Source organism: Malaclemys terrapin, chromosome 6 (genome assembly GCF_027887155.1).
Source record: "Malaclemys terrapin pileata isolate rMalTer1 chromosome 6, rMalTer1.hap1, whole genome shotgun sequence".
Taxonomy (NCBI): domain Eukaryota; kingdom Metazoa; phylum Chordata; order Testudines; family Emydidae; genus Malaclemys; species Malaclemys terrapin.
In genome coordinates this window covers 108,034,523-108,058,929 of record NC_071510.1, presented here as the reverse complement: position 1 = coordinate 108,058,929, position 24,407 = coordinate 108,034,523, and the positions used below count along the sequence as shown (strand labels likewise).

Sequence of the window (24,407 nt, the reverse complement as noted above, 5' to 3'; positions counted from 1 at the left end):
CAGATTCTATGAAGTCAAGGGCGGTCCTGTCGACTTACCCCTTCCAGACGATTCAACAACTGTGTCTCAGTCTGCAAATGCAACCGTCCAGAACAATCCGCATGTGTTTGAGCCTGTTAAGCCACATTTTTGCCTGCACCCAGGTGGTCCATTTCTCCAGGTTGTGTCTTCAGATGTGGCTCAGGAGAGTTTACCGCCCTGCCTTGCATTTTCTGGACAGGTTGGTTTGCCTTCCTCCACCAGTCCTGGCATCGTTGCGCTGGTGAGACCCAGCACTATGTTTGCCAAGGAGTCCCCTTTGCTTGGCCCTGATCAAGTCAGTGGTTACTGACATATCCCTTCTAGGTTGGGGGATGCATCTGGACTGTTGAGGACGGACAGCCTATGGCTGGGACAGGAAGCTTTGCTCCACATCAACGTGTTGGAGCACTGGGCCATCCACAAAGCATGTTGTGTCTTTCAGAACCATATCGGGCATTGGGTGGTTCACATGCTCACCAACAATATCACCATGCTGTGCTATGTGAACAAACAAAGGGGGAGCACAGCTCATGAGCCCATAGTTCAGGCTGAGTAAGACATTTTCAGTTAAGCAAGAGCTTTAAACCTTTATTTTGTAAAAGATTGCTCTGCCTAGAGGTGATCAACCTGCGGTAGTTCTGCAATGAAGAAGACTACACCCCGGTTATTTGTCCACTTACCAGGAGTCCAGAACCCTCTTGTAGACCACCTCAGGAGGATTTTCTCCCCAAGTCACAAATGGTCCGTGAAGTCAAGTGTCCTTTGGACTTTTTTTGGCAGTGTAGGATATCCCCATGATCAACTTATTTACGATGAGGGAAAACAGGACGTGTGACCTATTCTGCTCTCATGGGGGTCTCAGCCTGGGCTCTTTCTCCTACACCTTCTGCTGCAGCTGGCAGTATGCCTTCCCTCCTATCCCAATCATTCCCTAAGTAATTGCCAATAAGGATTGAACCAGGCTCATCCTTATCATAGACATAGTGCTGGTTCTCGGACTTCCTTGCTGTGTCCCATGCCTCTTCGTCTCCTTCCTGATCTCCTCACACAGAGTCATGGCCACACCCTATATCTGGCGATCAGCTGTCTGCACCTTGCGTTGTGGTTGCTGCCTGGCTGAATGAGGAGGAAGAGCATTACTCAGAGACTGTCCAACAGGCCCAACTCAACAATAGGAAACCTTCCACTAGGATGGCCTACTTGGTGAAGTGGAAGAGGTTTTCATTGTGGTCCTTAGCCCACAAGGCTCATCTGATGGGGACTTTGATCCAAGAAATATTGGAGTAGCTGCTGTACCTTCAGAAATCGGGTGAGTGCACTTGGCAGCAATATCGGAGTTTCATTTCCTGATCCAAGAGAAATCAGTTTTTTCCAATCAGATTTCTGAAAGGACTTCTCTGCCTGCATCCTCTAGACTGAGAGCTGTCTTTGTGGGACCTGAACACGTTTTAGCAGCTCTAATGGGGTGTCCATTCAAGCCTCTTCCTTCCTGTCTGCTGCCCCTCCTGTCTCAGAAAACTGCGTTCTTGGTAGCTATTACCTTTGCTAGGAGGGTGGATGAGTTGCAGCCCTGATGTTGGGGCCTCCTTATATGCAGTTCTCTAGGGACAAGGTAACATTGCTGCCATACCTGAAGTTCACATCCAAGGTGGTCTCTCAGTTTCATTTGAACCAGTGTGTGTATTTGCATGTATTTTTCCCCAAGCCACATTCCTCCCTGGAGGAGCAATGCCTCCATACATTAGACAATAGATTTTATCTAGCCTTTTATCTGAACAGTTTCGTGTTTTGCCTCTCCTGTTTGTATCCTATGCAGACTGCATGAAAGGACAGGCTGTCTCTGTGCAGACCGTCTCTAGATTGATAACGTCTTGCATCAAGACTGCGTATGAGATCATTTATGTCTCAGCAGATGTGGGCTCATTCGATGAGAGCACATGCAATGTCACTAGTGTTCCTCAATGACATTTCCATATTGGACATATGCAGGGCCACCACATGATTGTCCATACATACATTTATGGACCATTATGTGATCACTGCTTCTTCCAGAGTGGACGCTAATGTTGGAAGAATGGTCCTGCGATCCTTACTCATATAGACTCTGAGCCCCACCTCCGGATGGGGGTACTGCTCGCAAGTCACCTACTTGGAATACATGTCTGCATCTACTTGAAGAAGAAATGGCTACTTCCTGTAACTATGGTTCTTCGAGATGTGAGGCAGACGTATTCCATGACCCATCCTCCATCCCCTCTGTATCAGAGTCTTCCCCAGGACATCGATGCGAAGGAACTGAGGGGGGTTCCAAGCCCATTCCCTTCCACCTTATATGATCCCTAGCCTCTGTTTGCTGGAAGTTGGGAATGGGCAATGGGGATGGATCATTTGATGATTACCTGTTCTGTTTATTCCCTCTAAAGCACCTGGCTTTGGCCAGTGTCGGAACTAGATGGACCTTTGGTTTGATGCAGTATGGCCATTCTTATGTTCTTATTCTGCTTTATTTAGCTTGCCCAGGCTTCACCTCAGGTTCAGTTAGGTTTAGTCCAAATTGTAGAATGACTGGTGTCCTCCTTGTATTTTGTCTTGTCTTTTAAACTGACTTTCTGGAAGGAGATCACCAATCTGAAGAAGCCCTGCGTTGGTATTAACCTATGGTTGCTTCGAGATAAGCAAAAGCTCCATCTGGGGCTGAGAAAGAAGAGGCTGGTGGGAGGAGACACCGAAAGCCCAGCAAACCGGTAGCAAACAGGTAGAGGTGGAGTTACCTGCAACAAAGAGGAGCAGTGGTCCAGATTTCGGACTTGTGATAGTCTCTGCAGAAATTCAGTGTGCAAGCTGAGACCAAATTCTCAACAATGAAGGGTCAATTTAAAGGAGCAGGGCTGCTGGCTAATTGAATAATATTTTACAGGTTTAAAAACTCATTAACATCTTAAAGCAATAAAAATGCAAAGTTTTGTAGAAATACAAGGGAAAATATTAATCAGGTCAATTCCTGTGATAAGTGGGAAGGAAACTAAAGTTGCCATACCAAAACTTTTGTTTTGTTACACTCAAGAATATCTGTTCAGATTTCTTGTTGCTTCTAGTCAGGGTATAAATTCTCAGTTCAAATTCAACATTATTTAGCATGGCAATAGACTAACATAGAATCCTAGAAATGTAGATTTGGACGGGACCGTGAGAGGTTATCCAGTCCAGCCCCCTACACGGAGGCAGGACAAACTGTTCCTAGAACTTCTCTGACAGGTGTTTGTCTAACATGTTCTTAAAGCCCTAATTATTTTCGATTTCGTAATTATGCATTTGATTTTTCCTCTCTAAGTGTAGTACTTTGTACTTGTCTTTATAGAATTTCATCTTGTTGATTTTAGGTAAATTCTCCTCCAATTTGTTACAGTCATTTTGAGTTCTTACTTTGTCCTCCAAAGTGCTTGGCGCCTTTCTCAGCTTGGTGTTGTCTGCAAATGTTATAAGCATACTCTCCACTCAGTTATCCAAGTCCTTAATGAAAACATGGACCGGTACCGGACCCAGCACAGACGCCTGCAGGATCCCACTAGATCTATCTCCCTAATTTGACAGAGATCCATTGTTAACTACTCTTTCCATATGGTCTTTCAACCAGTTTTGCACCCACCTTACAGTAAGTGCACCCCATATTTCATTGGGATTCCAAGTTAGTAATTCAAGGCTAATGTACAGTTTTATATTGAACAAACAATTTGTTTTAGTATTTAGTCAAGCTTATAGTTAAACTCCCAAGATGTGTGGGGTTCTTCCTAGCACAAAAATCAGCACTTGTCAGACTATACTACTTACATTTTTTTCTTTAGAGCATGAAAAATCCTCCTCTGGTGTTCCCTGTTCTTTGGAATTACATTACTGGAAAATCACTAGTTACATCAGTTCTTGTGTTCATATATAGACATTTGTTTTTGCAAGTTTGAGATATTTATAGTGTCTCCATAATTTAGGAAGTTTAGAATTACTAAAACAGAATGAGTCACATTGATTTTTTTTTTTTTTTGTGGTAAATATTTTAAAATATGCTTTGCCAAGATATGTCCCTGGAGGTTGTTATCTTAATTTGTTTTGAATAATCTAAACAGTTAGTTTAAATGTCAGGAATCCCTTGGACAGCACAGAGTATAGCACAATGACCCCTCTGACTGTGTCTGATTTTCAGGAACAAGCTGTTAGAATTCTAAGATTTATCAGGTGGTACTGTTTACACATATCTGTTACTCCGCCTTATTGTTAAGTAGCCAGAAATATGTTCAACATGAGTGCTTCACAACAAGAAACCTCTTTATGTGAACTTTGTGTTCATCTCAAAGAGAAGGAGACCTAATTATTACCACTTGGAGGTACTAGAGATTGAAATGAAATAAATGTTGGTCTGGGACATTTTATTTACCAATCTGAGGGAATTGTATGGAAAGCTTTTTTACTGGTGTTTCTTGGTAGCTTTGAGATAGTTAACTAAAGTCATCTTAATTTTTTTTGATAAGTGCTGTTACTCACCTAAAAGATGAAGCATAAACAGCTAATTGAAAATAGTCCAGTTCGTTACTACTTAATATGGTAGTGGCAAACCTCCTTTTTCATATTTGTAAGGGCTCCCTTGCCTGCTCTGCTGCTGTGTAACACATTGAAAGACCTCACAAGACAGGCAGGCTACCCCTTAAAACTACATTAAGTACTGAAATATAGACATAATTTTGAAAGTAAACTTGTTTTCTGTGAGTTGGCATATAACATTTTTCTTAACGCCCTTGCATCGAATATACTAATAGTGTTCAAATGCTCTGTTTTTGCTGCTGCTAACCAATGAAGATTTCAATCTGTGGTGATGGAGGTTGTGCTTGAAAGTTGGTGCTTCCTCTGCTGTGGCAGATGCATAAATCTCTAAAACTTGTCACTATCTACATAGACGATTTTCATTGCCTGCCTCCTATTTTATAAAATGTTCTAGAGCTCTTGGTGATATCAAGTACCATAAATTACTGATGGTCAGTTCTTGGTATCACCCAAACAGTAATTAAAGCACTTTAGAATATTAAAGAGGATCAGCCACTGGAGGCTTAATTAATAATACAAAAATAACTTTTTCTGGTGCTTTATAGAGGTGGGGCCTGAACTGTAAATAGGGCTCCAGATCCAAACTTCTTCCCTAGGATTGCAGGTATTTGGATCTGGAGTTGTGATCCGTTAGGGTACTTTATGCTGACATTCAACTAAGTGGGCCTGTGGGCTGTATATAGAATAATCCCCTTTTCTGAAAAATTGTCTGGAGTCTGAGAGTGAGAACAAGTATAGGCTGTTTTAACTAAGCACGTGTCTCTGATTTGAATCCTTCTCCTAAAGAGGCTATGTCAAACTCTGTATTATATTTACACCAATGACCATTTGGGGCTTATAGAATGTAAATGGAAAGAAATTAAAATAGGAATGATTTACCCTTATGCTACACCTATATCAAATAAATGTGCAACAATCTAGTGCAAGCAACTTGCATTGTGGAATCTGGTGTCCATGAGTTTTGATATCCCTTGTTAGGGCTCTACCCTACGGACAGTTTTACTAATTACACTGTAAACTATACTTTAAAAAGTAATTTTTAATCAAGTTCTTGTAGTAGAAAGTTATAACAACAGATCTGACATCAGAATGATGGATTGTAACTATTTTAGAACATTAAGTAATGTCAGTTAAATGAGTGTTTTGTGAATGGTTCAAGTGACCTTCATTAAAACTTTAACTTACACAGACTGAAATTCCTTCAACTTTACTATTTAGAGTAACTATTTACATATTTGTAACAGTTGTTAAATAGATGTTTTAGAGTTCTTATAAATCTTCTGGGGCTTGTAAATGGCTTTAGGTCTATATAATGGGTTAAAACAAACTGCTCTGAATTACATCAGATTGACTACATTGCATAGCCTGAGACAAAAACTGTCCTAGTGGCATGCTTGTGGTCACAGTAGAGCCTGAGATAAATCTTTAAAGCCTATCCTTTTTCCTATCTACATTGTATATAACATGAATTGTTATGATGTAGTTTTAGATTGTTGCATTAAATGTGTAATAAATAATACTTGACAAATTCCAATGATTTGAGAGGTAGTATGATTTATTAACATTTGTAATTCAAGATTTTAAGGTCTTTGGGATCAAAGGCCCCACAGAAGAAGTTTTATTTTTTCTAACGGACAAAATGGAAAAAGAAAAATATTTTAGATTATCATTAGTTTTTAATTGTTCCCCTACCCTTAGGTATATGTTCATTTAAAAAAAATCCCAAATTGTATGGTTTCTTCTCATTGAAGCTATAAGAACCCTACATGGAATTTTTCCCTAAATACTTAAAGCCTATCCATTATTCTGTTTATAGTACTGCTACCTTATTAATGGCATATACATATTCTATAACATTTTATGCTGAAATGATTTTACTCTCAAAAATATTATCACGAAAAAGTAGAAATTGGTTTTCATTTCCTGTTCAGGGTAAGCAGCTTATTTTATTGCGATGATTTTCTTGATGTAATGGCAATAGGCTACGTCCATAAAATTTTATTTTTTTAATTTGTTTCAGAACCCTGTCAAGAAAATTCCAGACTCTCATGAAATTACACTCCAGCACGGGACCAAAACTGTAAGTGATAACTCCTAGACTTTTTATATACTTATGGATTTCTCCAGAATTTTTGAACCACTTATGACAAATGAGATAAATATATATTTGGTTGCAACAGCCATAAAACTTAAAATGAAATACAGTAGGAAAAGGTGAGTAACCTCTGTCCAACTGGGCAGCCACCAGTGCCAATACAAAGTTCCTTTCTGGACTCTGCAGCTATGAAGATAAGTAACAAAAGGCCTGATATTTGGAGGTGAAGATGGAGGTCATAAAGATTGATGGGTGCGAAATACCTTTTTTTTTTTTTTTTTTTTTTAATAAAAAAAGAAAGTCCTCAAGTGTCTTGGAGTGGTAGCTGCTGATATTTGTAGCTTGGGGTGCGGGTAAATCCTTAACTGGAAAACTGGATCATAAGAGCAGAATCCTGTTGGGAAATAATTTAAGCTCCTCAGATCAACTGTTTTCTTTCCAAAAGGATTAGGAAAAAAGCAAATGACAGGAACTCCATGTCAGAACCCATTGAAGTCTTGATGTTCATGTGGGTCATTCAGGACTCCAGAAGAATTCAAATTTTCTGCCCTGAGAATAAAGCAAAAATTAGGGGTAGTATCAAAAATTTAATTGATGAGACAATCCAAGTCGCAATAATGATGTCCTTTTGCACATTTATCATATCATTCACAAGAGAACCCTCTTGAGTGAACCTTAGGACATGTGCAGTTTTTTACCTTTCAAGATGTGCAGTGAATGAAGCAAGGGGCTCGCTTTCTCCTGCAGACTTCCTACAGATTCTTTCCCTCAAGGAGGATGACTATTTTGCCAAATTTCATCTTTTTCCTCAGTTTAATACAGGAGCTGTAATACTAATGCTAATACAAATGTAACATTAGTGGCTAATAACCACTAAAGTGTGTGAATGCTGTCTCAAGAGAGAAAAATCCTTGAGCTAGAATAACTCCCCAACCAACATGGTTAGAGTGGTCCTGCTTGTAAGGCAGGCTGTCTTTCACTAGGTTTTCTTGGTGGAGCTGCATAAGCAGTTTGTGATTTCTTTGACTGTTCACAACAGGATGCTGTGGCACCAAACTTTCCAATTTCTAATACCCATGTAAACCTATAGCATTTCTTCCAGTTCTGACGTACCTCTGGTAGAGGAGCTGTTGAATACATGGGATTTGAGTGAAGTACCAGTAGGACTTCAATGAAAATAATAATCCCTGCTGTATACTTTTTCAGTATGTGTAAATGATAATGCTTAAACATTTTTGAATTTTTAAGTGTGTGTATGTATGAATTTATTGTATAAAAATATCAGGGTTTAACATGGGTTTTTACACACATCACTGAAATGATTTTTTTTCATACAGCAGCAGTTAAACATGGTATTTAAATTGCTGGTGCAATAAAACCTTCATGATACCAAATCAGGAATGTCTTTCTTGTCTGGGATAGCTCAGTTTCATCAATGATTTTAAACATGATAATATTCAGACTGTGTTATTTCAGTAATAAAGCATGTTCCTTTTTTATCCCCAATATTCATTTTTAGTGCATTCTTACTTTGTATTAAATACAAAAATATTACAGCATAATAAATCAGAGCAAATCAGATGGGCCCTACTCCGAAATTCAGGAAAGCATGATCCAACATCTTAAAAAAACCTAAGTTCTGATCCCGGCTCTGCCACTTATTTGGTATGTGACCTTGGAAAAGTCCCCTAATCAATCTATCTCTCTACCTATGTGTAAAATGTGAATAATTTACGCTTAGCCAAGATTTGTGAACATCTGCGGGTGGAAAGCTGTGTAGAAATGTTTCAGCTGCGAGCTCTTTGGGGTAGGGGCTGTGTTCTTGTTGTGTGGAAGGTACTTAGCATATTATAAATAACTCTTTTTTCCCTGTCACGGACACACATGTTTCTCATCTGCTTTCCTCCTGTAATCCCTTCATTTGCTCCAGTGACCCTATCCTATCTCATCTCCTGACCTCTATTATGCCCACTTTCATCCCCTTCCTCACTCTTCATCTAAACGCCTGACTTTGCTCTGGCTCCTCTCCTCACAATACAAGTGTACTTTAGCATCTTCCATTTTAAAGAAACCCATCCCTGACTCCACTTACCTTTCCAACTACTGCCTCGTCTTCCATCTCCTTTTCATTTCTAGGATTATAGAACATGCTGTCTACAAAAGTTGTCTGGGTTAGGGTTAGGCTCTCTAATGACCTTTTCCTAGCCAAATCTCAAAACCAGTATTCCATCCTCATCCTCCTTGACCAGTCAGCTGCCTTTGACCATACTCTTCTTGAAGTCTTGCCCTCCCTTTGCTCTGTCCTCTCCTGGTGGTACTCCTACCTCTCTAATTACTCCTGCAGCGTGTCCTTCAGAGGATCCTTCTCCCTCTCTCCCCCCAACTTTCTGTAGGGTCTCCATAGGTCTTTGTCTTTGGTCCCTATCTCTTCTCCCACACACCTAATCTCTGGGTAATCTCATCTGCAAACAGAAATTCAACTACCATCTCTGTGCTGATGACTCACAGATCTGCCTCTTTACTCCCAACCTATCTCCTTTTGTTCAAACTAAAATCTTGGCTGTCTCTCTGACATCCCCTCGTGGATGTCTAGCTATCAGCTCAAACTCAGCATGGTTTAAACCAGCATTTCCCAAATGCCGCCATCGTGGCTGCATGTGGCCACCAGGAGCTTTTCTTGCAGTCACAGCCTCCTGAGTGGTGATGGGTGGTGGTGGGGTGGGCAAAGTAGCAGCCCCTCCTCAGGGGCCACCAGCAGTGCTTGGAGCCTGCCCCCCTCGGAGAGAGACAAGCTGGAGGATCAGGTAGCCAGTGAGTTCCCCACCTTCCGAGGAGCAGTGGGGTTGGGCTTCAGCCCTGGAGTGGCTGGTGGCAGGCTCCAGCCATGGGGCTTCAATCTCCATCCCCAGGCCCTGTCCCCTGGGTGTGGGGCTTTGGGTTCCATTCCCTGATTGCATGGTGGTAGGCTCTGGTCCTGAGCTCACCCCTCACCCATCATCCCTGGCCTCCACTGCCTCTCCCAGTGACCCATCGCCACAGGCCACTGCTGCCTCTGTACCCACCTCCCCTCCAGGGCTTAATTTGTCCCCGGGCTGATTAAGTCTGCTATGAAAAGTGATATTTGTATGTTTGTTAGTATCACTTTTCACAGCACACTTAGTAGCCAGTTCTGGTGTCCCTGATGTGGTGGTTGGATCCAAACTCAGCGTTGACTGGGGTACCCTTCGCAACCCCATGGCCCACAGTGACTTTGCTATCAGAAGCATCGGATTTGGGGTGGGGTGCCCACATTGGCCACCTCAAGACCTAGGGTCTCCGGTCGCAGGCAGAGCTATCACTACATATAAATGTAACATAACTCAGGGCAATATGGTTGGCCTGCATGGTGTTCCTCCCACAACTCTCAGGCAAGTCAGTACAGGTCTTGATGGACAACACAGAGTCCATGTTCTATGTCAACAAGCAAGGAGGAGCTCGCTCCCCAGCCCTTTGCCAAGAAAACCTCAGGGAGTTCTGTGTGGAGCATTCCATTCACCTGGAAGCATCGTGTCTTCCTGGGGTCTGGAATGTATTAGTGGATCGCCTCAGTAGGTCCTTTTCCTCTCACCATGAGTGGTTTCTCCACCCTGAGGTTGCCAGCGTCATCTTCCAGAGGGCCAATTATTTCCGCCAGAAGAGTTTCAGAACTTCAAGCCTTGACTTCAGATCCTCCTTACATTGTCTTCTACAACTCCCCAGGTGGACCTGTTCACCTCTGCAAAGAACAGGAAATTCCATAGTTTTTGTTCAAGGCTTGGACAAGGCAAGGGTTCCCTGTCCGATGCCTCCCTGCTCTCATGGAAGAATGACCTGCTGTACACCTTCCCTCCGATTCCCCTGAAGATCAAAAAGAACAAGGCAAGTGTTATCATGATCACCCTACCATGGTTGCGTCAACATTGCGCTTCTAGATCTCGCAGTGGCAGCCCCATGAATGTTCTCTTAGGCCGGACCTAACCTTGCAAGATTGCAGACAGCTTCTTCACCCGAACCTCATCTCATGGCTGCTGCATGGTTAAATCCGGACGCACGGCCTTGTTCGGAAAAAGTCCAGTAGGTCTTGCTAGGTAGAAGGAAACCCTCTACTAGAGCTACCTAGCAGGCCAAGTGGAAGCGCTTGTCTTGCTGAGCAGCCAAGCCAAGCCTTTACCCAACTCAAGCTTCTCTGCAGTCCATCTTAGACTATTTACTTGGTCTGAAGCACTAAGACCTATCGTTATCATTGCTCCAGGTCCACTTGGCAGCAATCTCAGCATTCCACCCTCTGATCAAAGGCACATGGATCTTTGGAAAGTTCACAACCCAATTCCACCATGGGATTTAAACCTGGTCCTATCCAGACTCATTGGCTTCCCTTTTGAGCTCATGGCATGTTACTCCCTGCTTATCCTCTCATGGAAGGTTGCCTTCCTAGTGCCAATTATTTCCGCCAGAAGAGTTTCAGAACTTCAAGCCTTGACTTCAGATCCTCCTTACATTGTCTTCTACAAAGATAAGGACCAGCTGTGCTCTCACTCAACCTTCCAGCCCAAGGTGATGTCACAGTTTCATATCAACTGGGACATCTTTTGCCCATCAGCTTTCTGAAGCTGCACAGGATGGACAAAGAGAGCTGTCTGTATTCTTTGGATGGTAGAAGGGCCCTGGTCTTTTATATCGACAGAACTACACCCTTCTGCAAATCAATGCAGCTTTTTGTGGCTGTGGGGGATGGAATGAAAGGGCACACTGTGTTGTCCCAGAGGATATCGCCCTGTATCACAGCCTGCATCTGGGCTTGTTATGAGCAGGCAAAGGTGCCACCCTCAGCTGTCATAAAGGCCCATTCTGCAAGAGCGCAAGCATTCTCAGCAGCGTTCCTGAAGCAAATACCGATTCAGGACATCTGCAGGGCTGCAACATGGTCGTCAATTCATACCTTTGTGGCCCACTGTGCCATTACCCAACAGGTCCGAGATGATGCCAATTTCAGAAGAGCTATGTTGCAAGCAGCACATCTGTAACTCCTGGCCCACCTGCAAGGGCACTGCTTGTGAGTCACCTGACATGGAATGGACATGAGCAAGTGCTCAAAGAAGAAAAGACAGTTACCAGCTTTCCATAACTCTTGTCCTTCGAGATGTGTTGCTCATGTCCATTCCATGACCCACCTTCCTACCTTGCTGTTAGAGTTGACGGCAAGAAGGAACTGGAACGGCATGGGGCCGGCTGGCGCATGAATATGGGCCTCTAGGGGGCACTAGAGCCAGCCCTCCGGATATTACTGGGGAGAAAAATCTCTGGCAACTGTGCACACACCTTACATTGAATGGACATAAGCAACACATCTCGAAGAACAGTAGTTACGGAAAGTTAGTAACCATCTTTTGAAAACTTTTGAAAGAACAACCATAACTTATTGTTCAGAATTATGAACATTTCAGTGTTATAAAGAATCTCCATTTCCAAGATGTTTGTAACTCTGAGATTCCTACTCTAGTGTAATGGGGAACAAATATTTGATAAAGGGCTCCTCAATCTAGTTGAGAAAGGTATAGCATGATCCAATAGCTGGAAGTTGAAGCTAGACAAAGTCAGACTGGAAATAAGGCATACATTTTTAACAGTGAGAATAATTAACTATTGGAACAGTTTACCAAGGGCCATGTAGATTTTCCATCACTGGCAATTTTTAAAATCAAGATTTGATGTTTTTCCATAAAATATGCCCTAGGAATTATTTTGGGGAAATTCTTTGGGCTGTGTTATACAGGAGTCCAGACTGGATAATCACAATGGTCTCATGTTGGACTCTGAATCTGTGATTCTGTGATATGAATAATAATACTGAAAACCAAATAATTATTATTTTAAGTCCTTATGGAAAGTTCATAAACAACGTCATAGAGAGAATTCTAATGGAGTGCTATTGAAATTACTCTAAATCTATGTAATGTAATAGAGAATAGATTTTCCATGTCCTTTTTTAAACGTTCTGTAGAAGCTATAAAACCTATTAAATTCTACGTAAAACACTTAAAGGTTCATTTTCTTTCAGTTCTGTAGGACTCTTCCATACGTTTTAAATTAAACACTAGGTTACCAATCTTTCCATAAGTCGACTGTCATATTTATATACCACAGGAGCCTATTTCTTAACCTTAAATCCACTACCCTTGAGCTGTAATATATATGGTGGAGAGGAGATAAGGCCTGAACAAACAGTCTAATGTTTACCTGTTTGTTTCCTCCTTAGTGATCGTAGTAACATGGTATATAGAACTGGGAAATTTGGAAAATGTCTGTATTTTATATAAATATAATATGTACCTCAGTTAATATTATTCTCTGTGAATGCATAAAGTTTAATTCAAAGAAAACAAAACCATGGCAATGAATAGACACCTGAGGTAAACAGCTTGAAAGGAGCTAAGGTAACAGTGGTTGGGCTATCAGTGGGGAAGAAACTGTCTGGTTCCATCCAGGCTAGTTTGTATTACTCTTTCCGGTGCTAAAGCCTGGGATTAAAAGGGATTCCAAACCTAAAAGACCCTTGAAAAAAGGCGGGAGGAGGAGGGGTGCTGAGTAAGCTAGAAGGACTGCTACAGTGTATCCATGGAAAGCTGACCCGCTGGCAAACACATACAGAAAGAGACACATGTTGTGAGTATGACAGGCTGACTCTCTCAACTCGGAGCTGGAGTTAGCTGGTCTGGGGAACTTACCAAGGTGTAAGTATTACCTGTGAGTGTGGGCCTTTTATTGTGTTACCCTTTGCCCTACATGCTTTGTTCCTTTTGAGGAATAAATAAATAATGCTTTGTTTTGTTTTGAAGATTCTGTTTCTCTTTCACTGCAAATTTATAGTCTCAGGATCCCAGAGGGAAACTCATACAGATGCCAGAACAGTGTTGGACCTGTGTTGTTAATGCCTTGGGAGTTAGGGGACTGCAACCAAGAAATATGGTCTAAGTGTGGTTGGACCATGTGGTGCCACTTAGAGTGAGATGCAGGAAGCTAGGCTGTCACATGAGGGGTGTTCTTCAGAGCGACTAATTTGCTGTGGCACAGAGGTTTTTATAATTTCTCGTTAAGAGGAGGGGAGGTGAAAAAGGAATATCTGATTGTGTTGAAAGATATTTTGTATGTGGGGAATTTGCATAGTATGGACAGACATTTTAGAAAGTGTTTGCTTGGATTTTAAGTGCTAAAAAACTAGACATCACATTGCATTTTAAACAAAATCCTGGCAGAAAAGTTGAATGAATTAGATCTTATGCAGAATCATACATGTATAAAATGTGCCTTTCTTAATTGTTTATAACCTTTAGCAAAACTAGTTTCCTATTTTGTGTGCTATCTACTTTTGTAGTACATGTTAGATTAAATTACCTGAGAAATGAATTATGTGTTCTGTACAACTGTTTGTATATCAACTAATCTGCTGGAACATCTGTGATAATCTAAATTGGTTCAGATCACCACTGATAAATTTCCCATTGCATTGTGCTGCTACAGACCAACTGAATAATTGGAAAAGATTAAAAATGAAATAGACACATCTTTTTGAAAAATATTGTCAAGGCTTTAAGTAGTTTGAACAAATTCTCAAAATGTTAGAACAGAACATAAAATATACCTTGTGCGCATTTGGATGCTGCTTAAATATAGATGAAAGGTATATTTTATAAGCTTGATGGTTTGCCAGGCTTTCCTAAAAACCTTATATGATTTGCATTTTAAATGAATGGATTCTTGATCTTTCAACATCTCATCTTCTTAACAGTACTGTTTGGTGTCTGTTATAAGGTCCTTTGGAAGACGCATTATTTTTCAGACCTGAAGTGATTCAGTTATGGCCTGCGTAAACAGTCTGAGTGCACTTTGGGTAGTTGATTTGCTGTATATCAAAACATTTATGGAAATATTAAAATAGCTTATTTTCTGGTTTGCTTTCAGTCAATATTTTAAATATACTTTTAATTTGAACTAGGTTATATATGCTATAAAGTTTTAGTACGAATGTCTGGCATTATCAATGCTTGTCAAAAAAATAAAACAACAAAGGCACAACATTGTAGAGAACAGGTTGTATTATCCATGTCCAAAGTTGTGCAGTGCTTCTTCTTTAATTCAGTTTCTATATTTGTGTGGCATTTTAAAATGGAAGTTGTAATTTCTAATTAAAATGTTTATTGTTGGGAATTACAGTCTGGGAAGCCTCTTAGAAACATTTTGACTACCTAAGAATGCAGCTGTCATCACTTTGAGAAGAGGTGAGATGCAGATTAGGCATATACAGTACAAATAGATTGCATCGAATGAACAAAACAGATTACTGGAAAAAGCTGTTATCCCACAGAAGGACTATCCAGTTTATTTATAATGAAATTACTCATCTACACATTCATACAGTAAAATGACAATCCTTTAAAAATGAGTAGAACTCAATAGCTTTTTTCAGGACATAGTCAATAGAGTTTCATTTATTAAATGTATTTCATCTAAACTTAAATATCCCATCTGTATCTCTTCAATCTAATGATCTTAGGCTGATGATGACTGTATTCCTGTGCAGCTGAAATGAATCAGAAAAGATTTCCCAAGCTAAAGAGTCTTTCCAGAAACCTGATTAATTTTCCAGTTGCCTTGCTTGTATAGAGTAATAGGAGTTACTTTTTCCCAATGAAACTGCAGAGATAAATTTTCTCCTGACAGCTTTGACACTAGGTGAGCATGGGAAAAAGAACATAAAGAGATGTTCTGAACATCATGCTTTTTAACTTTTCAAATCACAGCTGGGACAGTATAGATAGTAATTGTAGCAGAGAAGCCCATTTTAGAATATTAACTGAATGCATGGTTAATATGGGGTTTGTCCACAGACTCTACAGTCTACAAATCCTAAACAAGGTGAATGGTGTACAAAGATATTTAAATTATTAAATAGTTAGCTTTTCCAGAAATGGGAAATCATTAAGTGATCACATTCTGTTTATCATTGTCCTAAATGTGAAATTCATCCTAGTGGACGGCCTGAGGATTACGTGGGGCCTGGGACCTTTTGATGGCCCCTTGTACAGTGATATATTTAAACAGTTTAGGATCGAAAATGAAGAAAAATGCTGTATTCAATTGAAACTCCATGGGGAATTTAGGTAAGCAGGATGTAATAGCCAAATTCCAGTTTGTGTAGAGACCCTGGGCATAAATATCTGCTCTTGTGAAAAATGTAATGGGTTATCAGGGGTTTTTTTTATATCTCACCTGAAAGATGGCACTTCCAGCAGCAATGCACTCCTAAAATGATGCCGGGTGATTGGTTTAGTACTGATTCAGAAGAAAGGAAGTTGCTTGATTAATCACTATCATCACTTCCTACACAACTTAGATTTTTCTGGTAGGTCTCAGGATGGAATCCTGGACATGTATAATGATAACCAAAGATGCTGGGGACTTTGACATATATCACGTTAGGAGACGACTGCTTTTACATTTAAAAAAATCTGGAAATCTCACCACAGGTTTCTATGCTTTTGCTACCAGAAGAAATATTTACAGCTCCATATACACACTTCCGTATGAACTCTCCACTACTCCCACAGAATTTACAGAAAAACATATACACCTCTACCCCGATATAACGCTGTCCTCGGGAGCCAAAAAATGTTACCGCGTTATAGGTGAAACCATGTTATACCGGAGTGCACAGCCCCGTCCCCCCGGAGCGCTGCTTTACCGCATTATATCCGAATTCGTGTTATATCGGGTCGCATTATATCGAGGTAGAGGTCTATGTAGTTAGAGCCTTCCACCACTGGAAGGGAATTCATGTATTACCTTTTCTTGATATCTTGTTAGCAAGGGGTTTATTGCTGCAGAAGGTCATGCTTCCTCTTGACCGTAAAGCTTCTAGTGCTTCTACTAAAATTTCCAGATCTTCTTCATTAAAGCCCTGTCCTTCATCCCATTCCTGAAACCTACTGCTTGGCTGCTGAACAGCAGGCATTACTAGAATATGTTGATCTCTACCCTTCTGTAAACATGTTTCCAATAGGCACTACTCTGCTGTATGAAAACAATATGGCCATTGACACTCTGTCTCACTTCTTCAGAGTTCACCCTTAAGCACTGGCAAGAGCTCTTGGATGCCAGAAAACAATCTAAATTAATCTCTCTCCTGCACTTAGATTTTCCTTAGGGTAGTTAAGTTACAGAATCTTCCCAAGGTCTTAGAGTGCTCTTTCTGAAGTCTAAAACTTGTTCTTCAAGCCCTCATGGCTCATCTCTTCAAGTCACTTTATTTCCTCTTGCTTAGGGTAGTCTTCCTTGTGGCAAAAAGGCTTCCGATCTGGGTGCTTTACTGATTATGTATTTGAGGATGAAAAGGTAATCCGTGGCATAGCCCAGAACTTTTCCCCCAATGCTAATACCATCTACGCTGGGTCGAAGTTCTTCCCTCATTCTGCCTTAACCTGAAGCACCTGAAAGAGATTAAATGGTGAACTTTGGACCTAACACATGAAATTTCACCTCTTACTTGCTAATTTCCATTCTTAGGGGAACCCTGTCCAACCCTAACCCCCTCAAATTGGATTTAATTTGCAGTAACCCAATTTTTTCATCATTTCTCCGATTTCTTGATTTCTTCTGTTTATTGAGTTAGCTGTTCATACCTTTATAGGAGACCTTATTCTGGAGAGTTGAGTTCAGGAGCGGCGCCAGAGTTTTTGGCACCCTAGGCGGGGGTCCTTCCGCGCTCCCGGTCGTCGTCGGCAATTCTGCGGTGGGGGTGGGGGGGTCCTTCCGCACTCCCGGTCTTCGGGGCACTTCGGCGGCGGGTCCCGGAGCGAGTGAAGGACCCACCTCAGAATTGCCGCCTAAGACCTGGAGCGCGGAAGGACCCCTGCTGCCAAATTGCCGTCGAGGGTGGCAAAATGCTGCCCCCCCAAATCCTGGTGTCCTAAGTGACCGCCTAGGTCGCCTAAATAGAAGCGCCAGCCCTGGTTGAGTTGTTGGACAAGGCTTAATGTCTTACTTGACTGACAGTTTTGCTTCTGTCACAATGTCAGTTCATTTCCTCTCTCTAAGGATTTTAGACAGACTTTCTGTGAGAATAAAAATTAGGGGTTCATAGGTAAAATTTTTCTGTTTTTTTTTCTTTGTTTGAAAACACAATTTATTGCATTGAAGACACTTAGAGGCAGAAAAATAAGTAGTCCTTTCCCATAGAAGCAATTTCTATAGTTGCTGCAAGGATGTTGCAATTCACTACTATTGATGCCATAATTTATGATAATAAAGGGAGGGAGTATGATCCATGTGATTGCCTGTGGAAGGGGAGATATCCATGAGACACTTTCTATTAATGTCCTCCATATTATGAAAAGTTTGACAACTCTTGGTGTGTAATTACTTAAATACACATTAATTGCACATTAATTGCAGTTTTAAACATCTGTCATAATTTTGTAGACTATTTCATTATAAAGAAATGCTGCATTTCACTGAAACTTGAGGGCAATAATTTATACTGAGGTGTTAGAAATGTTCATTTTGTAAGTGTTTTAATTATAGCAATGAACTATTGATTTTGCTACTAGCACGATACCTTTCCAGTAAATTTTCAAGTTTTTTGAGTTGTTACTTCTCCATGATGGCTTTCTTCTCTTGGTATATGCATCATCTAGTCTTAATAATGCTTTTTTAATTAGCTCTCTACAGTTTTCATTGTCATTTGCTGAGTATCTTACTAGAAATATTAGTATTCCTGGTATGGGTAATGGAAAAGGAAATTACATTTCTTCAGTAAGAGAAATTAAAACAACTACATTCAGAAATAAAATAATTTGCCCCAAACAAATGGAAATAAAATTAAATAATATTTTGTTAATTAACTTTTCTTCCTGAAATGATGCCATCAGAAGGGGTGATTTTTATTTCCCTGTACACAGTTCAGACTTCACACAGGAGGTGATAGAAATTCTCCAAAAAATGGAACTACATGGCTGACATGTGGAAGGAACAAATTAAAGCAATAACTGTGAAATATGGCTGTGTGAGACTAGTACCATTTTGTGCACTGGTTACAGTTTAAAAAAAGAGTACAAAGAGGAAGATCAGACTACCTCTGAATTATCTTCATTGAATTGTTTTTGGTTTGTCTGTCTGTAGGTATCTGCTTTGGGTTTGGATCCCTCAGGTGCCCGTTTGGTAACTGGAGGCTATGACTATGATGTTCGGCTTTGGGACTTTGCTGGAATGGATGCATCTCTTCAAGCTTTTCGATCACTTCAGCCTTGTGAATGGTATGTGTTGAGACCATCTTTCTGACTTAACTGCCCCTGTATTGACAAGGTCCCTCACCAAAGGCTCTTATGTAAATTAAGCTGCCATGGAATAAAAGGGAAGGTCCTTTCATGGATTGAGAACTGGTTAAAAGACAGGGAACAAAGGGTAGGAATTAATGGTAAATTCTCAGAATGGAGAGGGGTAACTAGTGGTGTTCCCCAAGGGTCAGTCCTCGGGCCGATCCTATTCAACTTATTCATAAATGATCTGGAGAAAGGGGTAAACAGTGAGGTGGCAAAGTTTGCAGGTGATACTAAACTGCTCAAGATAGTTAAGTCCAAAGCAGACTGTGAAGAACTTCAAAAAGATCTCACAAAACTAAATGATTGGGCAACAAAATGGCAAATGAAATTTAATGTGGATAAATGTAAAGTAATGCACACTGGAAACAATAACCCCAACTATACATACGATATGATGGGGGCTAATTTAGCTACAGCAAGTCAGGAAAAAGATCTTGGAGTCATCGTGGATAGTTCTCTGAAAATGTCCACGCAGTGTGCAGAGGTGGTCAAAAAAGCAAACAGGATGTTAGGAATCATTAAAAAGGGGATAGAAAATAAGACTGAGAATATATTATTGCCCTTATATAAATCGATGGTATGCCCTCATCTCTAATACTGTGTACAGATGTGGTCTCCTCATCTCAAAAAAGATATACTGGCACTAGAAAAGGTTCAGAAAAGGGCAACTAAAATGATTAAGGGTTTGGAACGGGTCCCATATGAGGAGAGATTAAAGAGGATAGGACTCTTCAGCTTGGAAAAGAGAAAACTAAGTGGGGGATATGATAGAGGTATATAAAATCATGAGTGATGTGGAGAAAAGTGGATAAGGAAAAGTTATTTACTTATTCCCATAATACAAGAACTAGGGGTCATCAAATGAAATTAATAGGCAGCAGGTTTAAAACAAATAAAAGGAAGTTCTTCTTCACGCAGTGCATAGTCAACTTGTGGAACTCCTTACCTGAGGAGTTTGGATGGATAAATTCATGGTGGTTAAGTCCATTAATGGCTATTAGCCAGGACGGGTAAGGAATGGTGTCCCTAGCCTCTGTCTGTCAGAGGGTGGAGATGGATGGCAGGAGAGAGATCACTTGATCATTGTCTGTTAGGTTCACTCCCTTTGGGGCACCTGGCATTGGCCACTGTCAGTAGACAGGATACTGGGCTAGATGGACCTTTGGTCTGACCCAGTACGGCCTTTCTTATGTTCTTATGTATTACAGCTTCTAGCTACAATAAACTGTAAGTTGCAAGACGATTCTGTTGGAAAGGTTTTACTATCCCCTAATATTTCTGCATTAGACAAAATGTGGATAGAGATAGTTACATGCTGCCTGTATTTCACACTTTGTTTGAAAGACATACATATTTTCTCTTGAGCTGGCTCAGCAAACTGTACTATTCAAATATTTAGCACAGCAAACATAGGTATCAGATAAGCTAATTATAGGATAAATCTCTCAAGACAAATGCAAATGTGGTTTCTTTATTATATGCAGCAGGTTGATAGAATGTGCCCTTTCCCCCACCCCTCCTACTCGTAGAAAGCTAGCTAATAAAGAAAGAAAATGATTGATGGTAGTCTCATGTAGGGGCTTTAGTAGGAATAGGGCTTCTATAATTACTAATATTTTTTTGAGGAGAGCATCATCAGAGCCTTCAGCCCCAAAACCTGAGTCCTGCAAGCGCAAGTCAGCTGCCCTGGGCCAGCCGTGGGTTCTTCTTCAAGTGCTTGTTCATGTCAATTCCAATCAGGTGTGTGTGTGTGCGCTGCGTGCATGACAGACGGAAGATTTTTCCCCTAGTTGTATCTGTAGGGTTGGCCTGGGCACCTTCTGGAGTTCTGCCTTCATGGCATCCAATACAGGGCCCAGCCGAACCCCCAACCCTCCCCTCCCCCCCGTAGTCCCTTCTTACCGCCAGTGATGGCTAGTTGGAACTTCCGTCGCTCTTGCTTCTGCAAGTGCCTTTAGCAGTGACCTATCATGATTTGTATATAGTTAGTTTTTCGTAATAGTAGTAGTAGTAGTTGTTTCTCTAAGTTTCCGTTACAGGGGTGCCCTCCCCTCCCCCCAGTTTCTCCCCCGACACCAGGGCATGCCTCGGTCCCTGTGGTTCAAATCTTGTGAAGACTGCGGCAAACTTATGCTGAAGAGTAACCCACACTTCTTGCTTGAAGTGCCTTGGCGAGAGTCACCAAAAGGACAAGTGCCGAATTTGTAAAGGGTTTCGGCTGAGGACCCTTAAGGATCGTGAGCAGAGACTCAGAATTATCCTCATGGAGGCATCCCTCCGCCTACAGTCCGACCTTGGGTCTGCGGAGCATGTGCTGAGCACCTCCTCTTCAATGCGCAGCGCACTGGCGCCAAGAAAGGAGGCCAAGGACTCCTGGCACCGACCTGGCACTGAACAGATTTAAAATTTTATTAGAAAATGTTTAAAAATAGATGATACAGAGTGTTGAAACTTCAGTTATTAGTCATCGGGGGTAACATTCAGAGTATAGGGGGATGTTAGTATTTTGATATTGGATAGTGCATAACACATACAGTCTGCAGTATCCCCAGTGGAGGGGTATAAGGTGGATGAATCAAGGTACAGTCAGCAAGCAGTGAGGGTACATCACTCATACAGGAATTACAGGCAATCATAGGTATAAATAAGCGGGCCGGGTAATGAGGATAAGATGACCCTCATATGGTGGTGTTCAGTTCGGTTCGGTGGGTTCAGGGGATAAGGTCCAACAGAGGAAGTCTTCAGATCCCTTCCTCATTGTGGGTGCACGAAGTCACTCCGGCTCACTCTCGGTATTGGCGGTGGCTGGTGATGTGCTCTGTATAAATGTCTCGGGACCATCGGATAGTGTCCGAGACCATTAGACATTGCATGAGCCGTGCATAACGACGGCCTACCCCACAGGTACTCAGTACACGCTCATTACAGGAGTCCCAGGTGCCCAGGCCCCCAACGATCAGAGCGTTGGTGTACACCTCATAGCTCTTTGTCCGCAGGGTGTTAGCCAGGGGGGCGTACTTTTCGAGTTTGCAGGCTCGGGCTTCGCGGAAGGCCGGGGTCCTATTCTCGAACGGGATTGTCACGTCCTCGAGGATGATCTTTTTTCAAACCTCATCCGCGACGATGATGTCCGGGCACAGCGGGCTGTTGGTGTCGGGGACGGCGTGGTTGACGGCGATCTCTTCCAGGCGCAGGTCGATGGCCTTCGCTAGGCGGTCCTGGACGGCGTTGTGGTGCAGCTGCCAGGTACGGGCGTGGGGCTTGCAGCTGTACAGAACGTGGGGCAAGGTCTCGGTGACGTACCCGCACTTCCTGCAGCGCTTGTCCTGGTTCCCGTGATGGACAGCTCCATTGAGAGGGACACAATTCAGCCGGGCGTGGTGTATGAACCGCCAGTCGGCGAATCGGGTGAAGCTGCCCGCGGGGAGAAAGTAGTTGCTGGAGTCCCACTTGCTGGTCACCTCGAAGGCCTTACCCTGGTCTGGCTTTTTCCGCAGGGTGTCCATGTAGCGCGCGTGAACGGCGGCCTTCAGAGACCTCTCCAGGGCTCCTCTGGCTCCGGGGGTGACGATCGTGTTGCTGTCTGTCCCGATCCATGGCACCAGGACTCCCAGCTCCTGCCGTTCCTCGCTCCACTCCCAGAGGCAGCCCAGTCGCTTCCCCAGTCAGCGCATGGTGTTGCGGGCGTGGGACCACAGGCAATGTCGCCCCCGTACTGGGCGAATTCGCCGTCAAGGGAGCCTCTCAAGAAGGTGACTATATCTCGGTCGGAGGGAGCTCTGCAGATTCGCTTCGCGATGACGGTGCGGAGGGCGGTCATCGCGACGTTCTTCATCTTGGCGTCCGGACACGTCAGGATGTGGAAGGCGTGCGTGATGACCGCAATGTCGCACAGGTCGCCCATGCAGGGGACGTTGGCGCCGCCGTGCCTGTGCGCGATGTACACGAGCTCGTTGCTGGCTCTCTGGGGCAGGGACAGCCACCTCTTGACCAGTTGCCGGATGGTGTTGTCCGCCTTATTGAGGGGCACCTTCGCCACAGTGGATCCTCTCAAGATGAAGGCGATGTGGGGGATCAGGAAGGTGTGAGGGCATTGATTTTCTGCCACGGAGCCAGCAGGGATGCGTCGATCTTGGCGGCGTCTTGCAGGATCTCCTGGATGGTGTCCTCGGGGGTCTGCTGGATGTGGAAGCCCATCGGCGTGCCGAGGTGCTGGTACGCCTGCCCCTCCGCCAGGGGAACGACGGACTCGCCTGGATAAGGAACTCCGTCGTTAGCACCGAGTCCTTCTTGCTCCTGTCGATGTGGAGGGACGCGCACTTCTTGGTGAACGGCTGGGGAGTTCCTGGGCAGCTGAAGCATCTGGTGACCGGCGGGCAGGTCTCTCGGCATCTGGAGTGGCTCACACGTGGCGGGGCAGTCCCCTGGCGGCTGGAGCTGCTGGTGAGCAGTGGGAGAATCCCTCTGCGGCTGGGGTGCAGCGGGGGCATCTCTCCGTATCTGGAGCAGCTGGCACGTGGTGGGGCAGTCTCCTGGCGGCTGGAGCTGCTGGTGAGCGGCAGGCTGGAGTTTTGCCCACTGAAGCGCAGCGGGAAGCTCCCCAGGCATCATGAACGGTGACGGCTTGGACGCGGGGCAGGAATCCCCAGCGTCTCGAGCAGCAGCGGCTGGGGCACGTGGCGGGGGTCCCCAGGCTGCATAAGCGGCGGCGCCTGGGGTGCGGGGCGCGGGGCAGGAATCCCCCAGCAGCTCGAGTAGCAGCGGCTGGGGCACGTGGCGGGGGTCCCCAGGCTGCATAAGCAGCGGTGGCTGGGGCGCAGGGCAGGAATCTCCCGGCGCCTCGGGTAGCAGCAGCTGGGGCTCGTGACAGGGACCCCCAGGCTGCATAATTAGCGGCGGCTGGGGTGCGTTGCAGGAATCTCCCGGTGGCATGGGCGGTGGCTGGGGCACGGGGGGGCAGCCCCCCGGCGGCATGAGTGGTGGCGGAGCTGCGGGAGAGTCTTTTCGTGGGGGTAGGTGTTGGGGATTAGAGGGGCAGTTACCTGGCGCCAGGAGCAACAACTGGGTAGCGGTGGGTTTCTCTGGTGGCTGGGACATGTGGAGGCAGACTCCCGGCGGTAGGAGCAGCAGCTGGGCGGCAGTAGGTTTCTCCAGCGGCAAGGGCGTGGGGGGGGCAATCTCTCAGCGGCTGCAGCTGCTGGCGATCAGCCAGCGATTCTTCCCACGGCAGGAGCGTGGTGGGGCAGACTCCCAGTAGCTGCAGCTGCTGGCCATCGGCGAGAGGTTTCTCCGGCGGCCGGAGCCCGGTG

The 24,407-nt window shown here is 43.5% G+C and overlaps 1 protein-coding gene across 2 annotated transcripts in view; it reads left to right on the top strand.

Moving 5' to 3' along the window:
- The window catches only part of WDR70 (WD repeat domain 70), a 257,225-nt gene that overhangs the window by 61,920 nt on the left and 170,898 nt on the right, over positions 1-24,407 (top strand). For both annotated transcript variants that reach the window (XM_054032053.1, XM_054032054.1), the window contains exons 6-7: positions 6,632-6,691; positions 18,899-19,032. In XM_054032053.1, coding sequence (XP_053888028.1) covers positions 6,632-6,691; positions 18,899-19,032 — 194 coding nt within the window. The remainder of the gene's footprint in view (positions 1-6,631; positions 6,692-18,898; positions 19,033-24,407) is intronic.